The sequence below is a fragment of the Heterocephalus glaber genome, unplaced genomic scaffold (assembly GCF_053883595.1).
Source record: "Heterocephalus glaber isolate CG9 unplaced genomic scaffold, H.glaber_assembly_v1.0 deba00001673, whole genome shotgun sequence".
In the NCBI taxonomy this organism is placed as follows: domain Eukaryota; kingdom Metazoa; phylum Chordata; class Mammalia; order Rodentia; family Bathyergidae; genus Heterocephalus; species Heterocephalus glaber.
Genome location: NW_028258410.1, coordinates 930,123 through 950,359, shown reverse-complemented (window position 1 = coordinate 950,359; position 20,237 = coordinate 930,123). Strand labels below are relative to the sequence as shown.

Below are 20,237 nucleotides of genomic sequence, written 5' to 3'. Positions count from 1 at the left end.
GTATCATCCCTAACACTTGCCACCAAAGTTTTAATCAGTGGAGGAAGACCAATCTCAGAACTGTTTCTCCCAATTGGTCATTTAAGTTTAATGGTAAAAGACTGTTTTACTGATAATAATGCATCATAAAACCTTCAGGAGGAAAGGAGAATGTGTTTTGTGGACCATTTGTTTTCTTTTTGTGTGTGACAGTTTTAAGTTATTAGTTTTTAAAATCACTTTTTAGTGGAAACAACTTGACCAAAAATCAGAATTTTGAGACCCATTAAAACAAAGTTTAATGAGAAAAAATAACCAGAGATGAAAAATAGCTTGTGAATATCTGAAATCACTAAGGTATTCATGTAATGAGAGAAGAGCCCAAACTATATATTGAACCAAAATATTTATTAAATTCTTAATGATGATAACAAAGAAAGAAAATCAGGAATAACTATAAATATAGATTTTAGAAAATATAAATATCAAAGGAAAAAATTAATGATTTTCACCAATATAATTATAAGTAAAGTCATAATTTTGTCATTGATTTGAAAATTTGAGTAATATAGTATATTTTTAATATTTTGGTAAATTCACTAACAGTTTTAAATTATTAAAACACTGATAAAACAAACCTAAAAGCAGAGATGTTGCACTTTACGCATGTAAACTATTGCAATATATGCTTACAAAATATAACTTTAATTTCAAACAATAGACAATTTTTATTATCACAATTTAGAGTCAAATAATCAGTATAATAATTGTTACTCAAGATTAAATAAAATAACTTGCAAATGGAGCTATTTATTATACAATAACTATAAAATAGCTAAGAGAAAGTTTAAATGACAATTATAAATGTTGGGAGAAATATTTTTAGCAATATGGAGATTTTTATATCTCTTCTTGATCTAAGCATATAGAGTTTCACATATTCTAAATTCATTGCTGAATCCTTCATTTAAATCAGCTCTATCTAAAAAGTATAACACGTGAGAATCATTAATTTATTTTTTGAGAAAACTACACACCCAAAGTCATGAGGAGAAAGGCAAAGAAGATGGCAGCTGAAACCCCTTGTCATGTCACAGAAAGGTTTGGTATTCACATGGCTCAAAGGATGACAACTAACAGCTACTATTTCTCACTGATTAAATTCGCACCATTTCAGGATCCAGCAGTACACAATGAGAGTGGCAATTGTGCTCCTATACTGAGTACTTGTAAATCTGAAAGTCTTAATTATACAGAAATTATTAGATATTAAATTTTAAAATAAGTAAAGAAAACCAGCAAAGATAATATAAGAAATGACAGGAATTACATAAAAACATATAGACATATTCATAAGCAAGGACATAAAAAAAGTACAAAACTGTCAAAATGGAAATAGAATTTCTCTTCTTTAATAATTATTTTCCAAATTGCGTTGAATATTAAGATATATCACTTTCCTATAATTTCACTCTAATTTGATATATTACTTTATTTAGAATTCAAAATCAATAATTCCTGACTTAGTTTTTCTTTTTGCTGTTTGTTTGTAAATTGAATTGAGTTATAGAGTTTCATAAGGAATACTGTTCAGAAATATGGAAATATTATAGGGCTGTAATTCCTCTCACCATAATTGCCAGCATTTATTGCTATTCCCTGAAAAGGTTTGCATCCATCTTCTGCTTAGAGGGGCATGGAATTACTGCAAAACTTGTGCAAGTGGGAATACTGGACCTTTGCAGTGCAGTTAATTCAGGGAAGTTGAAATGTACCAGACCTAGGATCTGAATGCTGCAATCTTGATTTGAAAGCCAGTGCTCCAAACCTTCTGCTGTTAATCTCTATAGACAGAATGATTTCTGGAACTTGTAGTGCTTTTTAATTTAAATTCTCTATCATTGAAGTATGCACAGATACTATATCATATAGTTTTAAAATTACAATAATTTCTTATTTTGCACAATATTTGCCTTCAAATCACAGGTTTATTACATCACATTTTTAACACAATACAGACTGAAAATTACAATATGAATTTGTAAAATCATGCCCTTTGAAATGTATATGCTTAAATCAAGGGTAAATGGAGAGGAAAAGTATCAGCTATTTACAGAATGAGACCAAAGAATTCCCCAGGGAAAAAAAAAAAGTGGACAAGTGTAAATGCTTAGTGCCACTGTTATTGTAATTTCCTGCAGCTCTCTGTCTTCTGCAGGATTCTAACAATGGCACTTTTCACCTCCTTGTTTCTGAGACTGTAAATGAGAGGATTCAGCATGGGAATAACAACTGTGTAAAATACGGATGCCACCTGATCCTTTCCCAAGGAGTAGGATGTCTTCGGTTTGAGGTAAGTAAAAATCATAGTGCTGTAGAAGATGGTGACTCCCAGGAGATGGGAGGCACAGGTAGAGAAGGCTTTTTTCTTTCCAGCAGTGGAATTAATTTTCAGGATAGTTGAGAGGATGGACACATAGGATCCAGATATGATAATGAGGGACAGCACTAAATTGGATCCAGCACAGATGAATAAGATGAGTTCAACCTCAAATGTATCACTGCAAGACAGGGTTAAAATTGGAGATATGTCACAGAAAAAGTGCTGAATGACATTAGACTTGCAGAAATGCAGTCTGCTCATGAAAACCACATTGACAGTGGAATCCACAAAGCCAATCACATAAGAACCAGTAAGCAATGTGTGGCAAAGTCTTGTGGACATAATTACTGGATAGTGCAGGGGCTTGCAGATAGCTACATAGCGATCATAGGCCATGGAAGAGAGGAGGAAACATTCGGCAGCAACAAAGATAACAAAAAAGTACATTTGGGTGAAGCAGCCCAGGAAGGAGATGCTTTTGGTGGAAGACAGTAAGTTCTGAAAGGTTTTAGGGGTGATGACACTTGAGTAGCTGAGGTCAAGAAATGACAGGTGAGTGAGAAAAAAGTACATGGGAGTGTGAAGCTGGGGATCAAGGTGAATGATCAATATCATCCCCACATTTCCCACCACTGTGATTAGGTAAAGCAGGAGAAAGAGCAAGGAAAGGACCAGCTGTATCTCTGCAGAGTCTGTCAGCCCCATGAGGATGAAGCCAGGAACATTGGTGGAGTTCCTTCTACCCATGGTGCTCTGCTGCACTAATGGTTGAATAATCAATGTTGACACTTAGCTTGACTGCAAAAAAAGATTTTATTTTTATGAGTACCATTTTTATAATTATTGTGATTTTTCCATTCATTGATAACAACTATACAGAATATGAGCAAGAATATTTACTTGTTATGTATAGCTATGGGAATATATTGTCATTTGATTCTATTTTGTTCAAAGGTTACATCTTGTGTTCAGAATGAACCAGAAACTACTGCAAACCCTTTCCTTCATTAACACATGTAATTCTCATGAAAATATTGTACCACAGGTCCTTGTTCCCACATATTTTAGTGCAGAAAAAGGGCACACAATTTTGCTAATGTAGAATCAGAGCAATTACATGTTGACATTGTGATTCTACCAAGATATTTTCACACCAGAGAATATGCTTATATTATTGTGCTTCTGGCATAAGTAGTTTTAGCAAATCTGAGTAAGAATACATAACTATTTATTCTAAAATCAATTTTATGTATTATTTCCTGTGTTTTAATTCCCAATGATTTTCCATACTAATTGAAATAATTCTAGTCTTGGGACTTTGCTGAGGCACAGTAAGATTGTGGGGCATATAGAATGTCAAATTCCTAAAGATGTGGGAACCAAGAGAGTAAAATACTTCTTTACTCATTAGGATTTTAAACATTGGCTACTTCTCCCACATCTTCTGGCCACGAGCAGGAAAAGGAACCCCTTCCTGTCCTTCCCTCAGCAATTTTAGTGAAAAGCAATGATCTGACACAAAAATATTGTGTCCCTCTGAAAAGAATATTTAGATACAACTCCAGGAATTTAAGGTCTGGTTTAATCTGGACAAGGGAGGAAGGGAGCCTGGGGTGACTTTGACATAAAAGCCCTTGCCCCTCAAAACTCAGAGATAGAACTCTGATGTCAAAGGGCACCCTTCTGTCTTCTGTGAATTATCTAGGAATAAACTCTTTTCTTTCCACCAAATAAATTTTCTCCATCTATTTTGGAGAGAGTAAAGGCAATAAGGATATTGATATATTTTCTTAACCTCTACTGAAAATCAATTTTCTTGCATAAATTACATTTTCAGGAAATGTACATTGCTTGCATAATTTGTTTCCTCCAATTATATATTACTGCTTTGCAAATCATAACAGTATTCATAGTAAGGTTTAAATAATGTGTGTATGCACGCATATTAGTCCAATAAAATTCCCATTTTATTTTATCTGGTGTAATTCCTTCCGATTTTAAGAATGCTACTTACTGTGAGATGAAAGCTGAAAAATACCTTCTTCCAATAATATCTGCTTGTAAAATTGTAAAATTTAAATTTCAAGAGTTGAAAGTTTCATTGGTATAATATTTATATTTCTGATGTTATTTTACTTTATGTTCTTATGTATTCATTTTTCACTCTGAAGTTTACTATACCACAGTAGAAATGTTGTTCATATTGTAATGAACTGCAAAATTTATCAAGAAGTTTTGTCTGTAGAGCATTATAGAGGGAAACTGTAAAAATAATCAGAGCAGTTCATGCCTCCCCTCCAAGGCTGGTAATTTCAGGGATCCTTATATATATGACATGTGGGAAACTGCACCATTTGGTCACCCTCAGGGAGCCATTTCCAATGAAGGCTGCTTGGCATAATTCCAAGGACAAAAGTTCAAGGATTAATTTGGAAAGAATTAGACAGAAATTTTTGTTTGTTTTTCTCCTAGATGCTCCATATTTAAGAGCATACTGATCTTCTCCTGTGATACTCTAAGTTTTTGTCAAACTCCATTTGCTAACTTCTCACATTGACACAGTTACATAAACTGTCAGAGAATTATATATTCAAATGATGAATCCAGAAGTTTTGATGGTGGAGGGTAAAAATATTTCTAGAGCTATGCTCATTTTATGACTGACACACTCAAACAATAAAATTTTTGAGTGGAACTATAAAATTTTCACTAGGAACATTTTTTTCTTACAAGTCCAATTTGGACATAGAAGTAACACACATTCATTAGAAAAAAAATATAAAACAAAAAAATTCAAAAGAAATGAACCAACTCAAGACTTTTTAACATTTTTTGTACACAAGAGCAATTTTTTCAATGATGCATCCTTTTTGATCCAATTTTTTAAATGTGCACTTATAGAGTTGCATAGTTATTAGAATCCTGGGGATTCAGGATCTTATCCTCATCTCATGGTTACAGTACACTCTACTATGACCTGCTATGTTAGCCTATTATATATCAACGCCCCCCATGTATTATGCATTGGGGTATACTCCAGTTTTCCCTAGATGCACTGGTGGTCACAGCTAAGAACTGCATGGAGAAGAACCTCCATTCTGGTTTGGGAGTGTGATTGGCTTCATCTACAGGCCATCTTTGTGTGACGTTTTCCTATTTTAGTGTACTTCATTTGATTTTTATTTTATTAAAGAAAAATGAGTGGAAATACATAACTAGTCCCAAGACTAATGTGTTTTGTAATGAATTCAATGGGCAAAAACTTGCTCTTGTTCTACGTAATCAAGTCACGTGTTGTCTTGAAAACAATAAGAAGAAATTAAAATATAATAATGAAGTTGAAATATATTATTGAGTATGAAAATCCAAGAAGATGAAGGAAAGGGAGAATTTGACAATGTACATAATGAGAATTTGAGGCAAATGCTATTGTGAATCTTGCATTAAGTCATGAACAAATCAATTTTCATCTATATCTATATCTATATCTATATATATATCTGTATCTATATCTATCTATATATGAACGACTCTCAGGAAAATGTACAAATGTCCCCAAATTTCTAGAGATGACTACTGTGGATAAAGGATCTTTTCTCTTAATTATTATAATGTTGGATGTGTTCAAAGACATTGTTATTTATCAATAATTTAGTTTATACAGAGACAGGCTACTTTGGAGATTAAATGCCAGCATCCTTTTTGATCCAATTTTTTAAATGTGCACTTATAGAGTTGCATAGTTATTAGAATCCTGGGGAGTCTGTTATTTGTGTACAAGAAGGCTATTGATCTTTGAGTGTAGATTCTGTATTCAGCTACTCTACTAAATCTGTCAATTAAGCCTAGAATTCTTTTTGAAGACTTTTGTGGCTCTTCTATGTACAGTGTCATATCACCAGCAAATAATGACAGTTTAACTTCTTCCTTTCCTATCTTTATTCCATTTCTTTCTTTCTCTTGTCTAATTGCTGTGGCTAATGTTTCCAGAACTATATTGAACAGGAGTGATGATAGTAGACATCTTTGTCTTGTTCTTGATTTTAGCATGAAAGTTTTCAGTTTTTGACCATTTAGTATGATGGCAGCTGTTGATTTATCATATATAGCCTTAATCAGTTTGAGATAAAGACCTTCTATTCCAAATTTCTGCAGGATTTTTATCATGAATGTGTGTTGCATTTTGTCAAATGCTTTTTCTGCATCTATTGAGATCATCATATGGTTTTTGTCCTTGGGTCTGTTAATATAGTACATTGCATTTATTGATTTACATATATTGAACCATCCTAGCATCTCTGAGATAAATATGACTTGCACAGGGTGTATGATCATCTTGATGACCCTTTGTATTCTGTTTGCCAGTATCTTGTTGAAGATATTTTCACCTATTTTCATTAGGGATTTTGGCCTGTAGTTCATTTGTTTAGTTGAGTCTTTCCCTGGTTTTGGAATCCAAGTAATACTTGCTTCCAGGAATGAATTTGGAAGTATTGGTTCCTTTTCAAATTCATTGAAGATTTTAAAGAGTAGTGGTGATAGTTCTTCTCTCAATGTCTTGTAAAATGCAGCAGTGAAGCCATCACTACCTGGGCTTTTCTTCATTGCCAAATTTTTAGTTACATTTTCAATTTCACTGATTGCAATTGGGATGTTTAGAATTTTTATATCTTCTTCACTTAACTTTGGTAATTTGTATGTGTATAGGAATCTGTCCATTTCTTCTATGTTTTCCATTTTATTAGAGTACAGGTTCTTGAAGTAGGAATTAATTAATTTCTGGATTTCTGCTGCATCTGTTGTGACTTTACCTTTTTCATTCTTAATTGCATAGTTTTGAGCCTTTCCTTTTCTTTTTTTTCTTTCCTTTTTTTGATAAGGTTGGCTAAGGCTTTATAAATTTATTTATTTATTAATTTAAATTAAATTCTTTTATTAGTACATTGTAGGTATACAACACAATTACATTTCTCATTGGGAATTGTACCTTTACATAATGCATCTTGGTTCTTATTTTTTCCCCATTCCTAGCCCTCCCTTCATGCCCTCCACCCTTCCCTATTTACAAAGACTTTATTTCCAGTTTTTCCATTTCTCATCATTTTTCCTTTCCCTTCTTTCCTTTCTCCTGCCCCTCCCAGTACCCCTACCCCTTTGAACCTTTTCTTCCTATTTTACATTATCGATTATTCATTCTAATCATTGGTACATTTTAGGTATACAATATAATGACATTCATCATTGGAAATTTGCACCTTTACATAGTCTCTCTTGGTTTTTATTTTTCACCCTTGCCCAGCCCTCCCTTCAACCCCTCCATTCCTCCCTATTTACAAAGATTTTGTTCCTATTTTTCCATTTTCTCATATTAATCCCATTCCCTTCTATCCTTTCCCCTAGCCCTCCCACTTCCTTCCCCTTTCCCCCTTTTCTTCCTATTTCACATTACCTATTATACATTTAGTCCTTATTTACACTTTCAGTTTCTCACACCAGAGAAACTATTTGGTATTATAAATTTATTTTTTGAAAAACCAACTCTTTGATTCACTGGTTTTTTTGTATCTTTCTGTTAGTCTTCATTGCATTGCTTTCTAGTCTGATCTGTATAATTTCCTATCTTGTATGAACTTTGGATTTGTCATGTGCCTATTTTTCTAGGAGCATGAGGTTCAGAATTAGGTTGTTTATTTGATCTCTCTCTGTTTTCCTAATATGGACATTCACTGGTATGAATTTCCCTAGTATAACTCCTTTCATTGTGTTCCATAGATTCCTGTCTGTTGTATTGGCAGTATCATTTAATTGCAGAAACTGCCTACTTTCTTTAATTTCCTCTGTGACCCATTCTTTGATCAGGGGAGTGTTATTGAATTTCCATGTTTTTGTGAATTTCTTGTGGTTCCTTAAGCCATTGATCCCAATTTTATTGCACTATGGTCTGATAATATGCAGGGGTAACTTTAATTCCTTTGAATTTACTTAAACATGTCCTATGAACTAGCATGTTATCTATTTTGGAGAAGGACCTGTGTGCAGCTGAAAAGAATGTATATTCTGATTTTGTGGGGTGTAACACTCTTTAAACATCTATTATGTCCATTTGTTCGAAAGCTTGGTTCAGTTCTAATATTTTGTTGTTGATTTTTTTGTCTAGATGATCTATTTGTGACAGTGGGATATTGAGGTCCCCAGCTACGATTATATTAGTGCTTATTTGGTTTCACATGTCCATTAATATTTGTTTTTTATAGTTGGGGGCATTCATATTTGGTGCATATATATTTATGATTGTCATCTCTTCCTCTTGGATTGCTCCCTTTAAAAAGATGTAGTGACCTCCTTTGTCTTTGTTAATTAGCTTTGGTTTGAAATTTACTTTGTCTGAAAATAAGATTGCTATCCCTGCTTTTTTCTGGGTTCCTGTCACATAGAGAACTGTTTTCTATCCTTTTACTTTCAATCTATGAATTTCTTTTTGAATTAGGTGTGTTTCTTATATACAGCATATTGTTGGATTTTACTTCTTAATCCATTCTGGTAGTCTATTTCTTTTGATTGGTGAGTTGAGGCCATTAACATTGATGGTTATAATTAATAAATATCAACTCATCCTTGTCATGATGTTTTACTGTTGTTGGCTTTTTTTATTTTTCCCCCTTTCCCTTTAGTTTCTGGCCTTGTCTGGTGGTGTCGCTCTACTGGGCCTCAAGGAGTTGTGATCTTCATTGTCTTTTTCTAAGATATTGTTTAGAATTGTTTGGATTGTTAGTTTGGTGTCCATAAAATTTCTCAGATATTCTTTGTTATGGAAATATCTCATTTCCCCATTGATTTTTAAAGTTAATTTTACAGCATACAGCCATACAGGTTGGAAGTTATTTTCTTTTAGGGCTTGAAATACTTCACTCCAGGCTCTCCTTCACTCAAGGTTTTGTGTTGAGAAGTCCACTTCACAGCATATGGGCATTCCTTAGTATGTGATCTGTTTCTATTCTCTAAGTGCTTGAAGGATTTTGTTTTTCTGTTGGGTTTCTGGGATCTTGACTATTATATGTCTAGGTATAGATTTTTTTTTTTTATCATGGCCAGTTGGAGTTGTATATGCCACATTTAAGTGTATGTCAAATTATCTACCTCTGTCTGGGAAATTTTCTACTATTACTTCTGTGAACAGTTTTTTTATGCCATTTGTGCTTTCTCCTGCTCTTCCGTGGACTCCCATCAGTTTTATATTATTCTTCTTTGCATCATTTAGAAGCTGCTTGATAGATTTCTCATGGACCTTTACTATTTTTAAGAAATCTCTGTTTTCATGATCACTCACTGCATTCCTGTCTTCTCTATCTGATATTCTATCTTCACATATGCTCAATCAGCTGTGACTACTTTCAAAGGAGATTTTAATCTTCTGTTTATCTGTTTGAACCTGTTTCATGGATTACATTTCTTTCCTATCTTGGGTGTTCATGGTTTTCATTTCTTTCCTATGCTGGGCATTCATGGCTTCCAGCATGGTCCTGAGCTCATGTATTTTTTTTATCTCTTTCTGTTCTAGAATCTCTAATCATGTCTTTCATTCTGCTCACCATCTCTGTAGTTATCTGGGAAATTATTTCTGCTTTGAATTTTTCTAAGGCCTCATTCATCTGTTTTGTTACTTCCTCTGGTATCAGTTCAGAGTGCCTAGGTAGTTGATTATCATATTTTTCCACCTCGTTTCCCCCAGAATTTGCCTTTTGTGAGCTGGAAGTCTGGTTTTGGATCTTGCTAAGGTGGCTTCTCATTTTTAATTTTGTTGTTGGTGCTGTTTTTTGCTTTAATTCCTGGGTTGATAATTCAATATTTCTTATTGCAAGTATCTTTATTACTTGTTTTTAAAGCCTTATGGAGTGATTGCTTCTCAGAGATATTGTCCAGGTATAGCTGGACTTTTTAGTCTTTCAGCCTCTAATGACTCTTAGGCAATCTTTTTTTCAGTATATCAGGGAGGACAACTGATTAGATCAATCATGACACCTTAGCCCATTTGACACTATCAGCATCAACATTAGCATCAAACACAGCTTAGAAAATGACAATTTGTGGTAGCAGTTAATCTGTCATCTTTAACCTCCTGAGCTAGATCAAAATTTAAGGCCAGCCCAAAATATGTTTGTAGTGAATAACCCCTTCCATATGGCAAATTTACCCTCCAGGATAAGGATTTAGAATGGATTTGGGAGGGAGGGTTAGAGAAAAGTAGAGGGAAAGGTTAGATGTGAGGCTCGAGGACATGGGAAATTCATGCAAATTGTGGGAATCTGCTTAAGAAAGGTGGAAAAAGCAGAGTGCAATAACAGGGACAAGTGCAGAACAAACTGATAACAATAGGGAAGCTGCAAATTGTATTCACCTTGCTGTAATAGTGACAGTCCAGAGAACAAAGACAGAGAAATAATTCAAAATGGGACATGAACAGAAACAAAGAGGAAGAGAAATATAGAGCTCAAAAGGAGAGAGAGAGGAAAAGAAAAGAAATATATATATATGGTCTCCCTCAGGATATGTCTCTGCTCTCCTGGTAGACAATATGGGCAACAGTGTGTAGGCCTAAATCAATTAGTCTCAGCAAGTCTGCTGTAGTCTTGTAGTCTACTGAGATTCAAGCTGATTTCTGACTTCCAGGCCCAATTTCAGGTCCCTGACTTTCTGCAGGATTAAACTCTGCAAGGTTCTACTGCAGATTCCAGCTGTCTTGCCCCCTAAGTGAGTCCAGGTTTCTATGGGAGGTGCTGATCCTACCAACTTACCAACCACAATAGTCCAGTGTGCCTTTATGGCAGAGATTTTCATCACTTTCCCAGTGGGCTTCAATTTTCATTGAGGAACCTCAGAGAGACCCTCTCTGTTATTCACTCATGCTCTATGTTCTGGGTCTCATAACCATGGACTTTATGAAACCTCCACCCCTGTGGTCTCTGAATTCACATACCACACAGCCTGCCCTGTGTGGTCCAGCAGGGCTGTAACTGGTTTCTGTCCGATAGTTCCATATCAAGGGTTTTTGTTGAATACAAGTCTACTTTTTTCATTTTTTTCACAAATACACTTTAATTTTTAAATTCATAACTGTTTAAGTGTTATATTTTATTATTTCATTCTCTCAAGTTTACTAGAGAGAACCTAACAAAACAAGGTAACAACAAAAGTAGTGGTATTAATTCTTACAATATTGCACAGACACGCACTCACACACACACATGTATTTCTGCCTCCTTGTGGGAGCATCTGTATTAAAGACCAATATTTCAGGCAGAATTCCACTTTTGGACAACGTGTAATAGAAGGAGCAAATGGAAATCACGTTGGCTTTCCCTGTGTCTCCTTCTCAGCCCCTATCCAGGTGGGAGAGGCCATTTCAGGCAGTCTGGAGCTGACCTCTGCCCTTCATGGTGACCTCTGTCCCCTGTCAAGTTTCCCTTGGGGAGGCTGGACCACAGCTGCTTTCATCCCCTCGGCTCTTCGGAGTGAGAGTGAGGGGAAAACATGGTGTATGCATAATCTGTGTGCAGGTTATGACCATGGCCCCAGTGCCTCAATTCCCAGGACTGGCTCCCAGGTTCTTGGATGCTTAGTGTCTATGCACCGCCTTGGTTACTCCAAAAGCCACCAATAGATCAGTCGCCCACTAGGTCATATTGCTTTCCTCCTTATGTAATGATGAATGTGACTTAGCTCTAATTTAATTAAAATTAAAGAATTTCTTTAACTCAAATGTTGTCTACAAAGTCATATATTCTAGCACCAAATCTGATACAACAAAAACTGACACAATATATTCTAAATCATAAAAATGCACATAAATGAAAATAAGGTGAAACTATACCTTTTAAAAATAACTGGAGAGGGGAAATAGGCCATGAATATATGAAATTACTAAAATATTTATGTAATAAGACAAGAGCCCAAACAATATATTGAACTAAAATATTTACTAAATTCTTAAATATGATGACAAAGAAAATCAGGAATAGATATAGATTTCTTAAAATATAAATATAAAATGAAAAGAATTAATGATTTTAACCAATATTGTTATAAGTAAAATCATAATTTTGCCATTGATTTGAAAATTTGAGTAATATAGTATATATTTAAATATTTGGGTAAATTCATTAACAGTTACAAATTATTAATAATCTGATAAAACTTAATCATTAAAGTAGAGATGTTGCACTTTATATGTCTAAAGTATTGAGATATGTTTACAAAAATAACAAATTTCAAACAATAATTTTATTATCACAAGTTTAGAGTAGAATAATCAGTATACTAATTGTTACTCGAGATTAAATAAAATAGCTTACTTGCAAAATGGAGCTATGTATTATAAAATAACTTTATAATAGCACAGAGAAAGTTTAAAGGACAATTACAAATGTTGAGATAATTTTAGCAATATGGTTATTTTTATATCTCTTCTTGATCTAAGCATATAGAGTTTCACATATTCTAAATTCATTATAAAATTTTTCCATTACAACAGCTTTATTTAAAAATCAAAAGAAGTGAGGCAAAAAAGAAAATCATGAATTTATTTTTAAGAACACTACACACGTGGAGACATGAGGAGAAAGGCAAATAAGCTGGCAGCTGAAACCCCTTGTCAGGTCACAGAAAGGTTTGATCTCCACATGGCTCACAGGAGCACACCTAACAGCCCCTATTGCTCACTGATTAAATTCACACCATTTCAGGTTCCAGCACTACACAATGAGAGTGGTAATTGTGCTCATATACTTAGTACATGTTAATCTGACAGGTCTTAAATAACCGAGATTATTAGACATTAACATTTAAAATAAATGAAGAAAACCAGCAAAGATAGTACAAGAAATGACAGGAATTACACTAAACATAAAGACATACATTCATAAGCAATGATCTAGAAAATATGCCAAAAACTGTGAACAATGGATATAGTATTTCTCTTTTCTTAAATAATTATTTTCCAAATTGCCTTGAACATATATCATTTTCCTATAACTTAACTTAAATTTGATATATTACCTTACTTATAATTCAAAATCAAGAATTACTGCCTTATTTTTCTTGCTGTCTGTTTTTCAATTATATTGAATTATAAAGATTTGTAAAACTGTTGACCATATTCGCCAGTATTGATTGCTATTGTCTGAAAAGTTTTACATCCATCCTCTGGTTTGAAGGACATGGAATTACTGCATCCCCTGTACAGGTGGGAATACTGCACCTTTGCAGTACAGTGAATTCTTGGAGGTTGAAATGTTCCAGATCTACGATCTAAATACTGTATATAAATCTTTATATATAAATATATATATATAAATATGTATATAAACTGTATATAAAATACTGTTTATAAATCTTTATAAACAGAATGATTTCTGGAACATGTAATGGTTTTTCATTCTAAAACTCTCTACCATTGGACTACCCACAGATACTATACAATATAGCTTTAAAATTACAATATTTTCTTGTTTTGCATAATAATTGCCTTTAAATCACAGGTTTATTACATCATAGATTTAACACTTAAAACAGACTGAAAATTGCAAGATGAATTTTAAAAACTTATCATTTGAAATGTCTTTGCTTAATCAAGGGTAAGTGGAGAGGAAAAAATATTAGCTATTTACAGAAGAGACCAAATAATTTCCCAGAAAAAAAGGAAAAAAGACAAGTGGATAAGTGTAAATCCTTAGTGCCACTGTTATTATAATTTCCTGAAACCCTCTCTCTTCTGAAGGACTCTAACAGCATCATTTTTCACCTCCTTATTTCTTAACTGTAAGTGAGGGGGTTCAGCATGGGGATTACATAAAACACAGAAGGCACCTGATCCTTTCCCAAGGAGTAGGACATCTTCAGTTTTAGATAAGTAAAGATCATAGTGCCATAGAAGATAATGACTCCCAGGAGATGGGAAACACAAGTGGAGAAGGCTTTCTTCTTTCCAACAGTTGAATTAATTTTCAGGATGGTGGAGAGGATGGACAGAAAGAATCCAGATATGATAATGAGGGACAGCACTAAATTGGATCCACCACAAATATATATAATGAGTTCAACCTCAAATGTGTCATTGCAGGGATGAGGATTTAGCTCAGTGGTTCTGGCACCTGACTCACAAGCGCAAGGTCCTGAGTTTGATCCCCGGTACCAAAAAAAAAAAAAAAAAAAAAAAGTGTCAATGCAGGACGGGGCTAAAATTGGGGATGTGTCACAGAAAAATTGCTGGATGACATTAGACTTGCAGAAATGCAGTTGGCTTATGAAAACCACATTGACATTGGAATCCACAATGCCAATCTCATAGGAAACAGCGAGCAGGGCATGGCACAATCTTGTGGACATAATGAGCAGATAGTTCAGGGGGCTGCAGATAGCTACATAGTGATCATAGGCCATGGAGGAGAGAATAAAACACTTGGCAGCAACAAAGATAACATAAAGGTACATGTGGGTGAAGCAGCCCAGGAAAGAGATGCTCTTGTTGGAAGTCACTAAGATCTGTAAGGTTTTAGGACTGATGACACGTGAATAGCTGAGGTCAAGAAGTGACAGATGAGTGAGATAAAAGTACATGAGGGAGTGAGGATGGGGATCCAGATGAATGATCAATATCATCCCCACATTCCCCAGCACCGTGATCAGGTAACTCAGAAGAAACATCAAGGAAAGGACCAGCTGTGACTCTGCAGAGTCTGTCAGCCCTATGAGAATGAAGCCAGGCACACTGGTGGAGTTCCTTCTACACATGATGCTCTGCTGCACTAATGGTTGAATAATTAATGTTGATACTTAGCTTAATTGAATGCAAAAATATTTTTATTTTTATCAGTGGCATTTTTATAATTAGTGTTATGTTTCCATTCAATGATAAAAATATATAGAATATGAGCAAAAATATTTAGTTGTTAATATATGTATGGGAATATATTGACATTTGATTCTATTTTGTTCAAAGGTTACATCTTGTGTTCAGGATGAACCCAATACTATTAGAAACTCTTTCATTGGTTAACGTATTTAATTCGCAGGAAAATATTTTACCACAGTGTCTCTTTCCCACATATTTTAGGGCAGAAAAGGGGCACAAGATGTTGCTGATGGAGAATCAGAGAAGTTACAGGTTGATACTGTGATTGTACCAGGATATTTTCACCCCAGAGAACATGATTATAATATTGTGTTTCTGATATAAATAGTTTTAGTGAATGCATAACTATTTATTCTAAAATCAATTTTATGTATCATTTCCTGTGTTTTAATTCCCAATGCTTTTCCATACTAATCAAAATAATTCTAGTCTTGTGATTTCTGTGAGGCACATTAAGATTGTGGGGCACATAGAATGTCAAATTCCTGAAGATGTGGGAACTGAGAGAGTAAAATACTTCTTTACTTATTAGGATTTTAAAGATTGGCTACTTTTGCCACATCCACCAGCCAAAAGCAGGAAAAGGCACCCCTTCCTGTCCTCCCCTCAGCAATAGGACTGAAAAGTAGTGATCTGACTGAAAAAATATTTTGTCCCTTTGAAATGAAAATTCAGATACCACCCCAGGAGTTCAAGGTCTGGTTTAACTTGAACAAGGGAGAAAGAGAGTGACCTTGGAGTGACCTTGACATAAAAGCCCTTGCAAGTTAAAACTCAGAGATAGAACTCTGAGGTCATATGAGACTCCTCTGTCTCCTTTGAATTAGCAAGGAATAAACTCTTTTCTTTCCACCAATTAAATTTTCTCCATCTATTTTGGAGGGAGTAAAGACAATAATAACCTTCATTTCTGATAATGAAATATTTTCTTAACCTCTATTGAAAATCAATTTCTTGCATAAATTACATTTTCAGAAAATGTACATTGCTTGCATACTTTGTTTCCACCAATTTGATAATACTGCTTTGCAAATCATAACAGTATTCATGGTAAGGTTTAAACAATATGTGTATGCATGCATATTAGTCTGATAAAATTCCCGTTTTATTTTATCTGGTGTAATTCCCTCCAATTTTAAGAATGATACTTTGCTGTGAGACAAAGGCTGAAAAAAACTTCAGTAATATCAGCTTGGAAATTTATGAAATTTAGATTTCAGGAGTTGAAAATTTCATTGGTATAAAATTTATATATCTGATGTAATTTAACTTTATGTTCCTGTGTATCCCTTTTTAATTCTGAGGTTAATTATATCAGTACAAATTTTTTTCATATGGTAATGAACTGCAAAATTTATCAGGGAGTTTTTTCTGCAGAGAATTCAAGGGAGAAACTGTAAAATAACCAGAGTAATTCATGGCTTCCCTCCAAGGCTGGTAATTGCAAGGATCCTTATATAATGGACATGCAGAATATTGCAGCATTTGATCACTGTGTTAGTTACTTTCCTCTCATTGCTGTGACAGAATACCAGACACTCAAAGTTCAAAGAGAAGGGGTTTACTTGGCTTACAGTTCATAGACTTTTCAGTCCATAATCAGCCAACTCCAAGGCAGGAATGAAAAACAGGTATGGCAGAGGAGAAACAACATGGTACACACAAGGCAACAAAGATAAAAAGAGGGAATTACTGTTGTCTCTCTGCCCCTTTTATCTTATTCAGCCTACTTAGGGTGGGTAGCACTCCCACAGTTAATCCTTCCACTCAGACTTCAGAAGAAGGCCCAGGAGGCCAGACAGTGTGACCCTGATAGGGCAATGTGTGAAGCTGTGAGAGTGAAGCCAAAGGTGCACTGGAGACCCCAGAAGTTTGGAGAAGCCAGGAGCATGGATCACCTGAGGAAACCTGCAAGGAGTTTGGAGAAGTCAGGAACATGGATCACCTGAGTAAACCTGCAAGGAGGAACCAGCCCAAGAGAGAAGCCATAGGAGCTACAACCACCAGAAATGCCACAGGGGTGGAGCCACCTAAGTACTTTGCAGTTCACAACTTGCCACAGATTGCTGGGGATGCTGGAAATGGAACTGTGGGATTTAATGTTTGTCCTACTGGATTTGGGGCTTACTTTGGTCCTTTTCCATTGTATCCTCCTGTTTTTACCTTTTGGAATGGAAATGTCTATCTTGTGCTATTGAATGTTGAAAGAGTTTGACTTTCTTTTCATTTGCACAGGATTTGCACATTTGAACCTATTTTTCTGGGGCTTATTTCTCAAAGCAAATTCCTTCACCTTTATAAATCTGAGTCTGCAAAGTGTGGAGTCCTACTGCTTTCTGTGATGCTCTGAAACCACCCTTTCTATTTTCCTGTTCCTTCTCAGTAATCAAGATCTGCTGTGCTCTATCTTCACTGCCCACAGCTTTACTGGAGCTCCCTTTCTGGCCCAACTTAAAATGTTTTAAATTATTCTGCTGGTCTCTTTTCTCTTGATTCTCCACATAGATCTGGCTAAAAGCCCCCAACAGTAGCCATGCCACTGCCTCAATATTCAACTGCCTTAAAATTTCTTTTGCAAGATTAATTAGTTCACCATCCTTAATCTCAGTCTCAGGCAAAGTCTCTGGACATGAACAAAATGCAGACAGATTTTCTGCCAAGTTATAACATACATCATCTGGAGTCCAAAGACAATACAGTCCTTCTTTTTAGTAGAAACCTTCCCAGCCTGGTCTTTATAAGATTTCTGGCCTTCTGATCTCTGACCAGAATCTCCCACACAGAACAGCTTAAGGCATTGTAGCTCTACTTCTTCAAAACTGGTAGCTCTGAATCTTCTAACAATCTATGAACATGAGCAAAATTCAGACAAACTTTCTGTCAAGTAAGAACAAACATCTTCTGGAGTCCACCAGCCAATGCAGTCCTTCCCAGCAGAAACCTCCTGAGCCTGGTCTCTACCAGCTTTCTGGTCTTCTGAACTCTGACCAGAATCTCCCATACAAAACAGTCTAAGGCACTCCAGTGCTGATTCTGTAGCCAACATCTCCAGATCTTCCTAACTGTTCCCTTTTCCACAAGCCAGTTTCAAAGGCTTTCGAACCACATGGCCAGGTAATGTCAGAGCAATGACCCCACTTCCCTCATATCAAATTTCTGTGTTAATTAGTTTTCTCTCATTGCTGAGACAAAATACCAGACACACAAATTTAAAGGGGAAGGGGTTTATTTGGCTTACAGTTCATAGAGGTTTCAGTCCATAATCAGCCAACTCCAAGGCAAGGATGAAAAACAAGCATGGCAGAGCAGAAATAACATGGTACACACAAGGCAGCAAAGGTAACAAGAGGGAATTACTGGTGTCTTGCTGCCCCTTTTATCTTATTCAGCCTACTTATGGTGGGTAGCACTCACACCCTTAATCCTAGTGCCCATGAGCCTAGCATTGCATCATAAATCAATTCCAGCTTCACACTCTAGATCAATCCTATGACCATGTGAGGCTTTGGGGAAACATCTAAACCCAAACCATAGCAGTCACCCTCAGGCAGCCACTTCCAAGGAAGACTGCTTGGCCCAATTCCAAGGAGAAAAGTTTGAGGATTAAATGGACAGAAATTTTTTGTTTGTTTTCTCCTAGAAGCTCCAGGTTAAAGAGCATACTCATCTTCTCCTGTGATACTTTAAGTTGTTGTCAAACTCCATTTGCTAACTTCTCACTTTGACAAATATTTGCATAAACTTTCAGAGAATAATATTTACATTGAAAAGATTAATCCAGAAGTTTTGACTAGGGTGCAGGAGAAAAAATTTTCCAGAGGCTTGCTCATTTTATGACTGACACACTCAAACAATAAAATTTTGAGTGGAACAATAAAATTTTCATTAGGGACATTTTATTCTTACAAGTACAATTTGGCCATAGTAATAACACACACTCATTAGAGAAAATTATGAAACAAAAAATTCAAAGGAAATAAACTAACTCAAGACTTTTTAACATTTTGTTTACACAAGAGCAATTTTTCTAATGATGCATACTTTCTCTTCCAAATTTTTGAATGTATGCTCATAGCTAGATTTAAATGATGGCTATTGTTAACCTCTTCCCTCTATCTCTCTCCCTCTCTCTTCCTCTTTCTCTCTTTCCCTACATACCTTCTCTCTCCTGGATTATTCTGACTATAAATTTTTGTTAATATTTGGCTAACTCAATAATTGAATCAATTTTTATTTTAAATTATGTATTCATGGAAATTATGAAGTAAATTTGGATATTTTGATGCATAAATATAAGAAGTATATGATTGACTCATATATTAACATATCCATCAACCTACACTTTTATCATATCATTATGTTAAATACATTGATACTCTTTTCATTTTTTCACAAATACTATTTAATTTTTAAAATTATACCCTTTAAATGCTATATTTTATTATTTTACTTCCCCAACTTGAGTAGATGGAATTCATTTTTCTCTTTAGTATCTAGCAATAATAACTTCTCATCTTATTTTTTTATCAGTTTAATACTACTGAAAATCTACTAGGGAAAACTGTTGTCTACCTCGACTATAACTCACCATGTCAGTGTATTAATGTAAGTGGTAATTAGATAAAAATTAAGAGCTTAATTTAATATGCCTGATGTTCTTACAGAAAAGACATATTAGGATGCAGACACATCTGGTAGAAAGGCCATATGAAGACAGAGGGTAAAGCCAGGCACCCAAAAACCACAAGGAGAAGCCTCAGAAGAAAGCAACATGCCAACACCTTGGTTTTGGACTTCTAGTATCCAAAACTGAGAAAATATATCTGTGCTGTTAAAACAATTCCATCTTTGACATTTTCTTATTGCAATCCCAGCACAGTAATGGAACCAGTATTATCACACGTGGACATATGCAATAATATATGTATTTGTGTATGAACTCAAAATGAAATATACTCATGTGTGGAA

General features: G+C 34.9%; 1 protein-coding gene across 1 annotated transcript; it reads right to left on the bottom strand.

The window, feature by feature from the left end:
- Nucleotides 1-2,134: 2,134 nt before the first annotated feature.
- LOC106008719 (olfactory receptor 8H1-like) lies at nucleotides 2,135-3,116 on the bottom strand. The gene has a single exon (XM_013069506.2). The coding sequence runs from the start codon at nucleotides 3,107-3,109 to the stop codon at nucleotides 2,162-2,164; it is 948 nt and encodes a 315-aa protein (XP_012924960.1). The 5' UTR covers nucleotides 3,110-3,116; the 3' UTR covers nucleotides 2,135-2,161.
- Between the last annotated feature and the right edge of the window lie 17,121 nt (nucleotides 3,117-20,237).